A 17,669-nucleotide genomic window follows, 5' to 3' on the forward strand; every position below is an offset into this window, starting at 1 on the left:
TGTTTGACTAAGTATATTTTCCCATTATTCTAATTATGTATTGTATGTACATATATGTGTGCATGTGTGTGTGTGTGTGTGTGTGTGTGTATTCATGTGTGTGTGTGTGTGTGTGTATAGAGAGAAAATATATATGTATGTATGTGTGTATGTTGTTCTGTGCTTGGCATGTTCATGGGTCATTGCACGGCTCCTGGGTGGGTTGTTATACTAGATATTATCTATGAATCCCTGCTCTCATCTTATCACACTCATCTACCCCTCATCATGTCATGTCTCTATCAATCTATCCTACTTTCCCACTCTGACTCATACCAAATCCATTCTACTACTTTCGTCTCCTAAATAACTCTGCGTGAGCTCTTCTCTCCACTTCCCCATCTAACTGAAACCTCAAGTTACTACCATGATCTCCCAAACAACCCTACTAAATTCGCCCTCATTTATCTCACCCTGCTACTATTATCTCCCTAACCCTTCCACAGACTCTTCCCTCCTTCATCCCCCTTTACTCATCCCAAGCCTTTGGGATGAGTAAATGAGGGATATACTCCCAATTAACACTTGTGGATTTCTTTCCTCCTCCACCCCTCCATTACACCAGTCAATCTAACTAACAAACTCTCATATCCCCGGCTCAAATTAACTCATCATAATAATAATAATACTAAAACTGTACTCATATTTCCCGATACTAATCCATCACTAATTCTAATTCCTGTTGGGTTCTGGAGTAGCGTGCTATTTGCCGAAAAGCGCTTCGACGCCTCGTCAGGGGTATTCAGCGCTATATAAATACCCATTATTGCTTGGTAAATACTGTGTTGGGTTTTCCACATTCATTTGTTCAACACTTAGGTCTTTAATACACAGTAATTCAGATAGCTATTGTTTTGTATTCAATCAAATGTTTTGGTGGTGCGAAATGATGACTCTTAAACCCACATGGGTTTTTAGCAGTTATTTAACGTTGGCTATTTCGCTGGTGGTCGGGTCCTTGATATCTAGGTTCATCATCTAAAACATCAGTTACAGTTTATTATGTTACTGTGTTTTTGTAAAGCACTGATAACCATCTTGCAGTGGTTTCAGAGAGCTTTGAGTAAGGGTAATTAAGAGCAGGTGGCAGCAATTTAGACAGTCAAGAAACTGTGTTTGCTGTTCTACGTTCTCGTCCATTTAAACCAAAGTAAGGTGTAGGTTCGGCAATATCTTTCTTGTTTTAAGCTGAGATGCAATAGCTGCTGCTGGTCTTAGGTGTCCGACTGGCAAGACATCTTGGCAAGCAGGAGGTGGGAATCCCTGCTCTGGACAGAACTGACGTTTTGCAAGTAAGAGAAGAACCAAATAAAATAATAAACCTAATTAGAATGGATAGCACTAAACTGCATTACATTAAATGGGTACTGCAGATAGCTCATGCATGTTTATGAAGCTTATCACGGAAATGTTTCATGCTGTAGAAACAAACTGAAATCTCAAGTGAATTACACTTAAAATATTGCTAAATGCTCAAAAGTCGAGTGGGGTTTAAGGACAACAAACGTGCCTAAAGAAATAGTAACCGTTCCTGCTACTTTCAAACACCTAACATTTGTTTTCCAAATACATACCCAAGTAAGTTATGTTTTCAGCTAGTTCGCATCCATCAGCCTCTTCAAAGTATTTTACGGTTTCCTGACTGTTGGCACCCAAGACGTAAGTGTGAATAGGAGCTGATGAAAGAAATGAGAACAATTTTAGAGAAACAGTACACCTGATGTAGTTGTTTTACTGTACAGACAGTGGTGTAGCCAGCATGCCACTGTGGGCAGGATGAGGATGCAACTACAAAAAAACACCCTAATGCAATTGGGAATATGGTGTTATGGTGGCTGGAGATCACGTTCAGGAGCACATGGGTCAAACGTAGTGGCACCAGCTGGTTCTGTTCAACCGAAGACCGGTCTGTGCCTATGAAAGGTCTGGATTTATGGCAATATCATTTATTGTCAAGGCCTATGCCTCTGAAATAAAGCAACAGTTACAGCAAAGTGCATCATATGTCAGTTTGTCTTAACCACGTTTGTCTTTTTATCAAGTTAGCGGCTTTCAGGTGGGACTGGTTCTTAAGCCAGAAATCTATGCTGCAATTTGGAGATTCACTTTCAGCATTCAGTCTGAGCCTACAGGTGCACGCATTCCTAGGATTTCAGTCTACAAATAAGCAACCAGATGGATGCCACCATAAAGCCATCGTGAAACCCGGCTGTTGTGCTATAAGAAATTGAACAAAACTACCACTAATTTGATTGTACCTTGCAGGGAAGTCACTTTCCACTGTGTGGGAAAAAAACAACAAACAGTCTCACGCCGACCTGTTCATAGTATGAAAGCATGCATGGTAGGGCAAAATACCTCAGTTCTATGTATTATCATATCTGCAGCTTGTACCACCACTGAAATCACACTTGCACTTTGTTGCTCCTTTTCTCTTCACTCCTGCATTTGGATGTGTACTTTCTAACTATGTCTAACTGGTCGGTTTCGTCTGGTGTGTTTCTTAGGTCTGTTGTGTATACTAACCCTAATTTGGTAGAACGCACACGTTTACAGAAATAAAAAAACGAAAGCAAGACACTTCTCCCCATCAACTACCTGCAATCAGCTATTTATGTTATACTACTGAAAAACGTAATTTGAAACACTGCTAAGTGGCACCTTCTTTTGTGACATCTTTAATCGCTACTGGGTTTTTAGTCAATTACACGTTCATTCCGGTGACGGGCTTCGGAGTGAAACTAAAAAGAACATTCCTAGGCATCCGCAGAGCCCTGATCAGAGATCCAATTTTTAAGCAACACTTTTATTGCATTGTGGCACGTTCCACGAGAAAGGATGTTAATGTTTTTACCCTGTCTGGCCTTCACTACACAGGAAACCTGGTGACCTCAAATGCTCTACTGGAACAGAATTAAAAAGACGTGCCTGCCCCAACAATTGTAAAAGCCCTGCTTCAGACAGACCCAGCCTATCTTTGAATAGCTAAAGTGCCCCAGCAAAAAAGGTTTAAAGACACCCGCAGCATGCCCTCGGCCCTCCAGATACCCATCATGACCCATCATTCCGCCCTCAGAGGCTGTTAGCTGAAAACCAGAAACACAAAGCTGGTCCTTCAACATCCCATTTATTTCTTGAAGGCTCAGAAACCTCTGCCTTCCCTCGGACACCTCAGGAAGGCCTTTGTAAATCTTTCAACTATGGCCTTAAGACCCTACGCACACACCCCAGCCAGCTAGCAAACACCTCTGACACATCCCCAGATATTCTTTGAGGGCATGCTGAGAATCTATGAAAGCTGACCAAGACTTACAGCTTAACAGGTCTTCAGACAACAATGTTACGTCATTCGAAATCTGAGTAAGCACTAAATCTTTCTTCAAACACTTGCAGCTAGTCATTGGACACCACGGAATGTACAGCAAACTATCAATCTACCTTGAGACACCTCCACCAGGCCCTTCAAGAACCTCAAGGCTGCCAGTTCCCCAGAGACTAACAGCCAGTATTCAAACAAATCAAGTTATTCCCCCAGCTGGACCTGGCCTCTGACCACTATCAAATAACCCAGCTAGCCCTTCGGTAATACCAGAAACATCCAGTACGCCTACAGGTCCCCCCACCAATAGGTGCTGCAACACCAGCCTAAGACTTATGGTCTACCACCTGAGACCTCAGACATCGAACTCTTAGAGATCCCTGACCACCTCAAGATGCTGCAACTGAATTTAGATACCTCCAGCTTGCTCTAAATATTGCCAATCGATCCTCAGATATTCAGCGCATCATGATCAGAGACCCTCACGTCCTGCTTTCTGTACTATAGCAATGCATATAGGTGTGGGCCAGGTATGGCACTGATAAAAATATGATTTTTTTTGTTTTTTAACGTAGTGATGGGAAGATCCACTGTACGCACCTCTTAATGGAGAAACCTTGTTTGGAGACTTGGTTATCTTTTGCATGTAACTGATGGATGCCATCTGATTCAGTTCCTCATAACTCAACATTTTGGGTTCTGACGTAATTAGTTTGAGGAGGGTTGATATCATCCACTGTTTTCAAGTGTGCAGCATGTCTAAAAGAGCCCCTCTTCTCACTGAAATATAGACAGCCTCTGCCAGATACTTACTGATTTTTTTTTTTTTTTTTTAACCCTGTGGATTTATGAAGATTGTCCCAACTGGGAAACTTAAACATGGTGCTAGCCCATAACAGGGATGATTGGTCCATTGATGTCAGCATCAGAGGTAGGAAATGTATTAGCAGAAAAGACGGAATACTGTCCAGTTTACTCACAGACTGGATAGGAGTCTACATCTGCTCACCATATGCATCCCAAAGGATTGCAAATATACAAGGGTTCATTGGTGTCCAGTGATACTGCACACAGGATATCTGAAAAATAAATATCCAACTCCAGACTACAGAACTTATAATGCCATGCAAATGGCTCCACTGTCAGCGGAAACCAGAAAATGGATAATGGGCAATCATATTGAGTGCCCTCCTCTATCCTTTACTGGGAGGAGTGTTTCTGTCATAAGCAGGCTGTGGCCATTGGGTCTGTGTATAACAGGGATATTATTGGACCAAATCCCATCTTTTTCAGAACAGCATATACATACTCCGATCATAAAGCGTTGAAAGCATTCTCCATATCCAAGAACCACTACAGGTCTCTATTAGCAGTCATTAACATCAAGTTAATAGACATCATCTAAGGCTAGGAGACCTGCTTAATTTCAGAACAAATCTGTTATGGTTGGGATGTATCAACACAAGTAGTACTTTTCTTATTTTATTCACCAGCTGCTTCTTTAGGATCATACAGTCTAAGTTTAATGAGGACAAAGATCCGTAAGAGCACCTGTCTGTGGATGTAAAGCTTAGGAAGCATCTCCATTACGGCATCATGTGTAGATTATGACAATAAATCCAGTTCCTGTGACATGCTAATGAGCAGTCTATGCGGTAACTGAGCACAGTACATGATGAAGAACTCCAATGAGTGGCCATACAACCCAGGGGTATTGCCACAGCCCATATCTCATAATGCAGTTCATGCACAGTAACTGGAGGGAGAGTGAGTGGCACTAGACAAGTAACCAGCCTCCTGTTCCAAATGATGTTTGTGCCAGGTATAGACCAATAGCTAATAGTCCTATATCATTTATCATGATTTGACTACGGCCCAAGACACTGCTTATGTCTTACATAACTAGTAGTTCTGGTCCTACCTCCTCAGTGTGGAATAGATCAACTAAACGTTCATCCATTCTATCACCTCCTCATGGGCACAAGCAGCATAAAATGTACAATTCAGATTCTTTAAGTGATGTAACTTAGCATTATCATGCCAGTGTGTGCTAGATAAGGGGAGATACTCTGTGTAAGGCTGAGGTGGGAAGACTAATGGGATAAGAGAATCTCATTAAACATAGATAACTTCTTTCACTACATCGCGCAACCATATATAAACCACAGCAGATCTATTATTTTCTTTGGGTGGTACTCTGGGTTCCTCCACATTAACTGGGAAAAATCCTTGATTACCAACCGACAGCTTGGGTTCCACCATGAACATCTCAATATTCAATAGCCATGAATTCCTGCTGCATGTGGGTCTCTTTATCACACATGAACCTAGGGAGTTTTTTAGCTGCAACCTATACAGTTTCCTAGTAAATTAATAGGGAATGAGAGTCACTGGGGAGGTCTGCCGCTCTCGCCCTAGGAACGTGCACCACTATTACCAACTTTACTTTTGTTTACATCCTTCAAAATATCCCTATTGAAACCCAGAGGATTCTTTCAAAATACTCAAGGCTGAGTGTCAGACTGCTCCTATAGGTTGGACAGCCAATATGAAAATCAAGTCGGAGGTTCACCCAAAGAGTTTATGATCATGACCCCCTCCCCTCAGATGTTGAGAAGTACTACTGGATTGCTCAGTTAGTGCTGGTGAATGATTGAGTTTTTTCCCCTCTAGATGAACTCTCCACCAGAGAAGACAGATGGAATGGGATCCTGGGGCAACACATCAACCTTGTATACCAGAAAAGCAACCAAGGAACTTCCAATGCCCACATTATCACTGGTAGGGGCATGTAAGGAAGCAACTAAAGATATAGGATGGGAGAAAGTCCTGACTAAAGAAAATACACCTGCAGGGCAGTGATTTGCTCCAGCATGTTGGGAACTTATCGGGTTGCCAGAAATGGGATCTTATTGGGATCAGCAAACCGGGTGATATCTGGGACCAAGAAGGGACAATATCCCTCACGATTTATAAAAGGAAACATAAAATAATGTAGAAGGAGACTTTATAATACCTGCAGCCTAAACACGCCCTAACAATTCAAATTCAAAATAACACCCTGAGGACTACACCTGCCTGAAAAGAGGATTCTATCTGACCTCCTCTGCAAAAAAGTGATGGCCTTAATATATAAGAACATAATTAATCACTCACCAGACTACTTTGATCAAGTTTAAGGAGGGTTGCAGATTTAGTGGACAAGGGTGTGGAGGGATGGGAGGGAGCACTGTATGGCCCCAGCAAGGTGGTTATTAGGGCAGGCTTCCAACTAGAACAATTAGTACATGTGGTCAGGTTGGAAGGCCAATACAGATATGTGCCTTCCAGTGTGTGTGTAATCAAGTACTTTAACTTACACAATATGGCCCTCCCCAGTTTATTGGGAGGGAGAGAGTACAAGTGTCCCAGTTACCCAAAATATGAATGCAAGATGGTTCCTCTTGGGGGCCTACTTTGATTAGACATCACCGGATATCTAAAACTGCTTTGTAAACTTGGTCTGATGGTAACAAGACAAAATGTGGCTAGATTGTGTAGGTTGGGGGTGGTGGGCACACCTATGGTAGAGGTATGGAAGAAGGATGTGGACTAGTGTACAGCAGCTGAAAAAAAAAAAAAAAAAAAAAGGCAGGACATGCTTATAAAAAGCTTTGAAAAGATATGAGGATTAAGGAGAATATACAGAGAACTCAAACTTTGAATGAGAAAAAATAAATCATGGTGCAAGGGAATGAGTCGAGACTGAACTTGCAATGGTCTTGGAACCTCAGGTTCAATGAGAAGAGGTAGCCCTGGATACTGGCTACATATCCAACATTAGTAACAACACGACATTTTCATCTATCCTGCTAGGCTATAGATGTGAAAGTAACCGCAATTTGTTAAAACAAACAGAAAACGAATACAATTATTTTAAAAATAATTCCGAGTTCCACAAAAGGTCAAATGTAGAACCAGGAAATTATTTTACACCACTTAATTTATTTTTCCCTATCTTAATTTGCCAATGACTCCCTTTCTTACAAAAGAAGGGTAGAACCCACTTATTTTCATTGTGGAACACACTACATCCTGAACATCTTGGGCTTCTTCAATACTAAGGCATTTTGATATGTTTGTTTTGGATGCTTTACTGTAACGAAAATATATATTCTTTGACTAACACACACACACTTCCATTTTCTGTAGGCCCTCTGAGCTACCAAACACAGTGCATAATTAAAATACATCTTTATTTAACCCTATTTTGTATATTAACATAAAATCTCAGTACTCTCAGTTTAGATTTTAGAATCAAGAATGGTTATCATCTTGCATTTTTCAAATGAGCAGTGTTCATTAAACGAAGGTGCAGTAACTGCAAGATTTGTTGTTGCTCAAATTGCTGCATTTGCCTTACCTTTTTTAGAACCAGTTTTATATTCTTTCCACTCAGCCTCAGATGCTGGGTTTGTGCTAAAGAAATTTCCTACACACAGTAGCAACTAAAAACAAACAAAAAAAAACATTCAGTAAACACATGTAATAGAGATGATAAAACTGAGCACTGAAGACTGCAACTGAGGTTTACTGGCTCCCACATGGGTCTATCCACTCATTTTTTGGTAGTACGTTCCATGGAACTAATCCTGCCCACTAACACCGCTCCCATCTCTGTCACACAAACACAGCTTATCAGAAATCAAACACTCGCTAAATACAATGCTACTTAATATCATTATTTTTATACAGCCGTCACCTAAATCACGAGTGCCTAATATATGTTCAGCAGGGTCAAATTATGTCATATTTAAAAGTACACATACAAACAATGAATATAAATGGAACTCATTCACATATTGAATGAATAACCTGAAAACCTGTCATGGGTCTCCCCTAATGGACTTTTCAAATCATTCATGTTAAAAACTATAAGTCAATTATATGCACATATATCAATATTAACATATAAGCGTACCTTTAACTATCTGTTTACAGCTTGCAGTGCTGTAGACTCATATGCTCTGCAAACTCCAGACATCTATAGTTGTGCGCAACATATTACAAGTTATTTTTCCACGAAAAAGTGTTCATACCACCAACAAGATATAAAATGCACACAGACTTCTCAGATTGTGCAGTTTACACAGTACAGAAAGTGTTATATATATATATATATATACATATACATATACATATACACACACACACACACACACACACACGTATGAAGCAGTAGGATGTCAGTGTATTGTGCATAAAGCAATGTACCATCGAAGGGTGAGCAGGTAGATAAAGCACATGTGAATCTACTGCACTACAAATAGTAAATAAAGTGTCACGTGTAAGTAACTATATCCACTTGCAGCATTTGCTGCTGCATATCAGATACTCTGCAAAGAATGCTACGCAGTCCCAAACTCACTAAACTTCCTGTTGCAATTGATTAGAGCTGGCTAATGCTTGGAATAGGGCTTAAAAACTGTTTGCCTCACCTCTGCTTCCAGGGGGGGTTTGAATATCCACACTAATGGTTCACAAAAACTTAAACAGAGGACCAGTTAGGAACCTTATATATGTCTGCTAGTGGGATATCACCTAGTAGCCCAATTGTGGAGCCTTTCTTCCTCTTGAAATGCACATTTAGGTTTAGTATAACATTGATGTTTGCATTTGACAATCCATCTAGCGAGACTTGCTTTTAAAATACGATTGCTAAAATACCATTGAGAGAACGACACAAATAGTTGCATTGTTTTCCTAATGACACCAGTGTGATAACATAATTCGTAAGGACTTTGAGTGTGTAAAGCCTTCACTGCAGGAGACTGCGCCTTTGGCAAAATAGCAGGCAGTTGTCCTCCTTTAACCTGGCAAGAACTTACTATGCTAAGATCCGACAAAGGAGCTTCTTTTCATAAAAGCTACTGTAACAAAGAAAAAGATTGGTATTTTCCGTTTTGGAGGCAAGCAGCAACTACCCCTAAATGTACTCACATAGAACTGTAAGCTAGAGCTGCTGTTCCCACTTGTTCAAATAACATGTACATGTAGCAGGTTTCCTACCTTCTGGCAGGATCAACCTACATTCCTGAGCTAGTTGAAAGTATATGAATTCAAAGATAAGCCCTCAGGTGCCAGCTCACCAGATTGAATGCCTTGAGATCGAGATGCAGCTCTCGACTCTGCTGTTGACTGAGTAAGACTGTACACAGAAGCAGTTTCTCATGTGGCCCTATCGGGAGAGAGTACCAAGGTTGGCTGGTCTATGTTGGTGCAATTAGAAAGAGTGACATTGATGTAGTTTGTGTACTATGAAAGGGATCAATGGAAGTGGGCTGACTATTGGGGAATATCTTTCCTGTACACTCCAGTGGTGCAAATTACTTTAGGAGCCACAGATGATATTCTTGATTGAGTAAGATGGCTTCAGATCATTCGGCATTTACACATCTGGTGATGGTACTAACCCAAAATTGTGGGTGACACAGGAGTATATGTAATACCGACCAATGAGACTTCAGAATTAATATTTGTGGCAATATCCTTGCATGGACAAGTGGAGTCATACCATTAAGCTTTGTGTTCACAACCCGGATAGAGTTTTTATCATGGAAGGTGGTCACTATATGTGGTTGGCCCCTTACTAAGTGATTGGGGTAGAATGATCACAATGGTGCATAGATACAGGTGTGCTCAGTTGGGGAGGACATTCTTCACCTTGGGACTCACACCATTGTGGTGAGTTATACATTATATTATTTCAATAAATAAGGATGCAGGACTCGGCACCGGGACTTAGAATTCTTTTCGGTTTGTGTCTTAATCATATGCAGGTGCGGTATACAAGGGACTTTGTCCTGAAGCGGCCCTAACAATTAGACAGGACCAAAATGTTGAAAACCCCGCCGCCTTGTTTGATTGATAGATTTAAGTGACTCATTGGGGACTGTGTACTAACTCAACACTACCCTATTATAAACTGTAATATACACAACCAGTGGAATTTGTACAGTGTCTTATGACATATGTTGTAAATATATCCACTATCTGAACACTGCACAATATAATCACGTTTTTACACATCACTGCATATGAATTGGTTTAAGATATAAATATGATATATATATATATACATACACACATATTATATATATATATATATATATATATATATATATATATATATATATATATATATTATAGAAACTATGGTTTCTGGCTGTGCCTCTTGTTCATAATTATTATTAGGGTTCCTGGTTTTATGGTATTTATTTTGTTAACATTTCTGTCTGTATTTATCCAAATTTATTTTTTGGCCATCTTTCTGGTATTTATCCATATTCATTTTGTTTTTTCAGAATAAATGCAGTCATAAATTGGTACATTTCCTCATTTATTTAACTTATAAACATGCGCTCATACTAAGATACCAGTCGCCTTTTAGCAAATTAAGCAGCAATTATAGCAAACCTGCATCCATAGGTAAATATCAGCATTGTACTACAAGTAAGTGCAAATATATGCCTTTATTTGGGGAAATCTCAATCTATCTGCTCAGCTGTTGTCCTCGAATTCACGAACAAAAAGCATGGAGGGTCACTGACAAGAAGCACAATTTTCAGTATTTTCCGCTCTTAAACATAAATACAGGCAGGAAATATATTGTTTTCTGTTTATCCGTAAAAATTAGCAAAAACGGAAAACTGGGAGCCTTAATTATTATTAAGTGATGATCACTGAAACTTGAAATAACATTGTGGATTCCTCAAAATTACTCAAGGTTTCCAAATGTAAATGATTCCCATGGGACAACTGTTTACATAAGATCTATATGATCTCATGGACTAGGATCAATACAGTTGTACTTGTTCTGTCCTGGGTACCAGGATGTAAACTTTTGGCACTTAGTGCTTACCAGAGAATCTAACAAGTCTACTGTAGGTGTACACCATTGGTAAAGGTAGGTGTTGATCGACAGAGTAGATCTCTCACTCAGGAGTTTACTGATGACCCAGGGGATCAGCATCGTCACTGTCCGCTGCCGGCAACAGCTCCACTAACCATGAGCTACTTACGCCAGATTCTCTGAGCTACGCAAGACAGCTGTGGTAAATGTGCACCCTCCGTTTTTTGTACCTAGTAAGTGGTCAACATATTGTCAGCTCGCATAAGGACTGCCATATGAAGCTTGGAGAAGGGCTAATTGAACTGCCATGAGCTCCAATATGTTGAAGCGAAGGAACCTTTCCTTATGGGACACTGGCTTGGAATGGGGAGGTCATTCATGTGGGGCCCGAACACATAATGGACACATCTGTGTAAATGGCCCTGCGAGATGGAGGACTGAGAAAATTGCCCAGTACTAATTCAACTTGGTCCAACATTGCAGTTTGTGCTAAACACTGTGCTCCACCAACACCCGATCCTTCCAGTCGATTGTGACCACTGTTTGGCAGCTGGCAGATACCCAACTGCACTTTGGGGTTTAATGCAATGCAGGATTCCAACATCTCTAATTCAGGGCTTCCCACTGGGGGAAGGTAAAACCTCAGCCTTCTCTGGATAACTCTGGATCTGGTGCAGCCATGAAGCAGAAGGGTCCCTGAGGGTATCACCCTTGCTATAATGTAGCTGAAGGGATTGCAACACCTGATGTGGCTGTGTGGACCTGCCAGTCTTGCCTTTTGCCGAGTGCATGTTTGTGGCCGGAAAAATTTACATTTCTGCTAGTACTAAACAGCACTCATGGTCTTTGCTAGGTCTAATCTGATAGTTTACAGCAACTTACCTTCCTTACCTACTTGAGGAGCAAATGGATGCCAACCTACATCACCCTGGTACTCACTCAAAGCTTACCCACCTGTCCATGCTGGTGTTCATTGCTTGTAGCACAGGGTGTTGCAGGACAGTCCTGGCAACTCTGAGTCAGTAAACATGGGCAGGTCTCGAGGCCCAAGTTTGGGGGATGGGAATAGGACCAACACAATGACACAGACATCATGAAGGTAGATGTACAGATAAGTAACCAGCAAGCCTCTACTGGCACAGTGGCAGCAAACCGCCAGAACCACAAAGGTAAATTTGAGGCTATCCTCTAGACTTTACTCAGTGTCACCCAATGCCAAAGCTACTTTGCACCTGTAAATTGTACAGTGGCTCTAGAGACAGGGATACTTACAGAGGATCACGAAGTCACACAGTAGAGTTTAAGGTGTCTACTCTAGCACCAATACATTCTTCTGTACAGGATATGCAGATACAGGTCAAGCTGCTTTGGGGAGGTGGTGCAATACTTAAAAATTAGAGCAGATGATGCAAAGGGATGCTTCCGTAGAAACAATGGGCACATCGTGGGATTATTGGAAAGGGTGGAAGGCCCTAAGATGAATCTCTACTTAGAGGAGTGACTGACACATACAGTACTTGCCGTCAAACAATCCGCTTTCTTAAGAGTTGAAGAAGCAGAGGGCCCCAAGCCGGTCCTGCTCCTGGGGGCCTCCCAAGACCAGCATTGGCGCTACTATTTAATTACCACAACAAGGAACACATCCTACGGGTCTCCAGCAATGGCACATGGACAGCTAAAAACTGTGCAGTACACATTTTCCCAGATTGTACTATGGCGATCCAGAAGCGGTGTGAATCATTTTCCGAGAGACAGACGCATCTCCAGCAAATGAACCTGCGTTATTCCCCAATGTTCCCAACTAAGCGGAGTGTCACTGATGGAGACATAACTTGGTACTTCACCACCTCAACAGATATGTTTTAATACCAAAGGGGAGTCAAGACCGATTCATCAGCCTGCCGCTGAAGGGGGTGTCAAGCCCGGAGACGCAGATGCAAATCCTCCTGGCGACTACACAGTACACCCAACACAGCAACATATCAAAGAACGAGTAAGAGTAGTGGAGGAACTGGGATCCAATGTAGCTCCCAGACAGAGCCGGCGTGGCAAGTCTCTTCAGTCTAACATCGATGGAGGGGACACTGAGGACACTATAGCTGCTCTGAGACAGGGACTAGCCCTCTTGCCAATGAATGCTGGTGCAATTGTAAAAGAATGGTACTATATGTATGCTCAACGTCTCCTTACCCCTCAGGTCACTATAAATTCCAATCAGGTGAAGCCAGTGGTTTCGGCAAGGTGGGACTACTGAAAAGCTCCTCCATGCATGTCTATGTTGTTTGGGACGGTGGTGGGTGGAAACAGAGTTTAGTGGGACCCACTCGATTTGTGGAGTGAACCAGGGTGGGCTATTCAAATCAGGGCTGCCTATATGTTTGAACTCCTTAATTTTCTGACCCGAATTAGTTTACTGCACAAGTTCACAGTGCATGTCACATGGCGTGCCATCTTCTATTGCCCCAGCCAGGGATGGGGAGTTTAGGGGTTTCATTTTACGAGCCAGGCTTGACCACTGTTTTTTGGTGCATGTGGGTTGCTGTGGCTGGGGGAGGAACGAAGCAGGGAACTGATGTATTGATACTCTCAATAAGGGTTATAGCAGACCTCAATTGAGTTTTTCCCCACTACAATGTTTTGACCTAGAACGTTAGAGGCACGGCCACTCCCATGAAGCGCTATAGAGGAGGTGCCATATTCACTTTGCTTGCGTACAAGAGACATCCAACAGCTTCTCAACTGGCCACATTACAGAAACGCTGGTGAGGGATCATAGTGGGAACCACCTATTTGAGCTAGGCCAGTGGGGTGCTCATATTGGTGGGTCCCAGGCACTTGTTCACATTGACCACTAAGCGGGTGGATGCGGACGGTAAATACACAATGCTTGAGAGAGTGCTAGATAGGACAGTTCTCATATTAATAATTATTTATGCTCCAAATCCAGGAATGTCCTCGTTCTTGTCCACTCTTACCCGGTCCCTACTGGTTAATGAGCAAACACCTTGCATATGGGTGTGGAGCAGTGATGTGTGGCTTCAGACGTGTACCCGATGTCTTAATGGATCATTCAACATGACCGCTGCAAGGAGCTTAGGGCCAGATGTAGCAAGGGTTTAGCGAGTCGCAAACGGCGAAAATCTCCGTTTGCGAGTCGCTAAAGCCACTTTGCTATGTAGAAATGCATTTTGCGAGTCGGAACTGACTCGCAAAATGCATTTCCAATTCGCCAATAGGAAGGGGTGTTCCCTTCCTATTTGCGACTCGCAATGCTATGCATTTTCATTTGCGACCGCGATTGCAGTCGCAAATGAAAGCGCAGTTACCATCCACTTGAAGTTGATGGTAACCCAGGCGCAAACGGGAAGGGGTCCCCTTGGGACCCCTTCCCCTTTGTGTCTGGAAAAAAAAAAAAAAAATTCAGAGCAGGCAGCGGTCCAAGGGACCACTACCTGCCCTGAAAAATACCGAAACTAAAGGTTTCATTTTTTTTTCAAAGTGCAGCTCGTTTTCCTTTAAGGAAAACGGGCTACACTTTGAATAAAAAAGACTGCTTTATTTAAAAGCAGTCACGGACATGGTGGTCTGCTGTCTCCAGCAGGCCACCATCCCCGTGAGTGCCCCGAATCGCTATGGGGTCGCAAATTGCGACCCACCTCATTAATATTAATGAGGTGGGTCTTTGCGACCCCATAGCGACTCGCAGAAGGTGTCGGAGACACCTTTCTGCATTCCAAATTGCGAGTTGCAATTTGCGAGTTGCTGGGACTCGCAAATTGCAACTCGCAATTTGGAATCTTCCTACATCTGGCCCTTAATCCCTTGCTGCTATGAAATGTCTTCAACAATGGGCACAAGACGTTTATGTGAGAAACGAATGACACACTCTCCACCCTGATAGCAGGGAGTGCTCATTTTTCCTAGGACTGCATGCACCTCATACAAAGACCTAGGCGCAATCCATGACAAAAAAGGGTCAACAGTCAACATGCAATTGGAGATTATTGTTGTGTTCCAGTCCTACTATGGGACACCGTTTGCTCATATCTCGGAAAGGATACCTCCGAGATCACTGCTTTCTTTGACTGGGTAACCTTGCCATCTAGTGATGTGCTCCAAATGACAGAACCTGAGGAACAGATTATGGTACAAGAGATTCAGCTAGCTTACAAACAGAATTTTATGCAACTTATGCTTTGGGACTTGCCCGCAGGCTACTAAATACATGTGAGGCGGCAAGAGGATGGGACGGATGCCTGCCTCATTAAGAGAGGTGCTGATTGGAGTTCTGCTGGAGCCGGGTAGAGATCTCTTCCTGGTGACATCTTATCCTCTGCTCTCACTACTGAATTTAGATTATAAAATTCTAGCGAAGGTGTTGGTAAACTGTTTGATACCATTCCCACGGACTACAATACATCAGGATTAAAATGGTTTTATTTCTGGAAGAAAAACCTTGTGCAACCTTTGCCGCCTATTCAGAATTATGGACTGGTCTACGAAACACCAGTCCAAGATGTTGAACAAGTGTTCAACACACTGACTTGGCTTCTTATAATGGTGGTCTTGTGAAGAACAGGATTGGGACTAGAATTTCACCACTGGGGGCTTCTTTTATACGGAACAAATGTTGAGATCCATACAAGTGTGATGATACCCCAGTCACTGCAAATAGGTAAGGGCACCAAACAGGGATGCCACCTCTCCATCATTTTTGCGCTAGCAATAGAGCCTTTGGCACGCCTTCTGAAAGCGGAGGGCCTTGACTGGGGGAAGATCAGTGGCATGGGATTGGCCTATAGTGTCTCTATCTGCCAACAATGCTCTGATCTATAGTCACGATATCACCCTCCACAGTAGTGGACTGCTTTCGCTTGTGTCTCCGTTAGATGACTTTGGCACATCGTCAGGGCTGAGAGTTAACTGGGACATGTCCTGCTTATTCACCTTAGTTAATATGCCAGACAGATGTTAGGTTGGCTTCTTCACAGAGGAGCTGTGATTGGAACACAGGACCATCAAGTACCTGGGTGTTACCATCTTCTATGACAAGAGGGAACTGATTGAACTGGGCAAGAATTGGTGTTGATTAAACAATATTTGCCTTTCTGAATGGCCTTACTGTTGTCAACAGTAGGTTGCATAGGGGTGGCTAAAATGCTGGTACTGCCCAGACTATTATACTTCTTATTGGCCATCTGGATGACACTGAGGAAATCCTTCTTTGCAGACCTGCACTCACTACTCACTTCTTTGGCCTGGGAAAAAGGCAGCCATTGTGTGGCGCTCAAAAAAATTACATGCGCCACTCGAGTGGGGTGGCCTTGGCGCCCCAACTATGAACTATATTATCTGTCTGCACAGCGCCAATGCCGCATGGGATGGATTGTAGCAACACACAACATGGAGACACTGGACATAAGGGCGCAATTGGAGGGACAACCCCTACAAGACCGGCTGACGAGCTCAGAAGGTCAGACCAACTCCCCTATGCACCAGAGTTGCCTCTGTGGTCCCTAACAGAGTGTGCCAGACTGAACATGATATATGATGTACTGACATGGAACGAGGCGGGCAGACGGGTCTGGGGAGACTTGTTCACTGAGAGGAACAAGATACCCTTCATTGGCCTCCCAAGGTATACAGCATGGGTGTAAGTCAATTCATGCTGTATAATTCCCTAGTGCAGCAAGCAACTACAATTTGGCTGCAGGATAGCCTAACTAACTTTACGGGTATTGCTAACTCACAGTACAGCAAAACGGGCTATAACCTATCTGCCTGTACTGGGTATAATCACTGGGGTGTCAACTTGAGAACCTGGAGGAATGGTGGGAGGCAGCAACTGGACACAATGCCTAAGCAGTGTGAAGCTTATCTCTAAAGATTCCTGTAATGTACATAATTTAACTACCTGCATCACAAATTTCTGACTCCAAAGAGCCTAAGCCGGATATATACAGGGGTTTCGATGACATGCCCAGATGTGCTTCTGCAGAGGTGGACTTTAGCCACATGGAGTGGCTCTGCCCAGTCATAATGGGTTTCTGGTAGGAGGTATCCGGCTGTTTGCCTGATTGTCTGACTTGTTATGGAGGTTGTTTGGCCCGATCCCGCCCCCCCCTCCACACACACACACAAAAACAACAAAAAAGGAAAAAAAAAAATCAGACATGCCTAATGGGGGTGACAGTGCGCTACAAAAAAAAAAAAAAAACTAAATGCATGTAAACATATTAGCCTCCCACTGCACTGGTGAACACAGTGATGCCATGGAATGCAGCGACAGCCCTGGGGTTCGAGGAATGGTTGAGAGACCTGCACAAAAGGGCTAAGGCAGAAACTGATGTACTTTCGGGACCCCATACTACGGGAGGGCATGAAACCAAATACATACGATGGGATGGTGTACTAGAAAAA

At 42.7% G+C, this 17,669-nt stretch overlaps 1 protein-coding gene across 2 annotated transcripts in view; it reads right to left on the minus strand.

The window, feature by feature from the left end:
* CWF19L1 (CWF19 like cell cycle control factor 1) overlaps window positions 1-17,669 on the minus strand; it is a 276,784-nt gene that overhangs the window by 235,057 nt on the left and 24,058 nt on the right. For both annotated transcript variants that reach the window (XM_069228444.1, XM_069228445.1), the window contains 2 exons: window positions 7,761-7,845; window positions 1,614-1,715 (listed from right to left, as the gene is read on the minus strand). In XM_069228444.1, the coding sequence (XP_069084545.1) occupies window positions 1,614-1,715; window positions 7,761-7,845 (187 nt within the window). The remainder of the gene's footprint in view (window positions 1-1,613; window positions 1,716-7,760; window positions 7,846-17,669) is intronic.

This window comes from Pleurodeles waltl, chromosome 4_1 (assembly GCF_031143425.1).
Source record: "Pleurodeles waltl isolate 20211129_DDA chromosome 4_1, aPleWal1.hap1.20221129, whole genome shotgun sequence".
NCBI lineage: Eukaryota > Metazoa > Chordata > Amphibia > Caudata > Salamandridae > Pleurodeles > Pleurodeles waltl.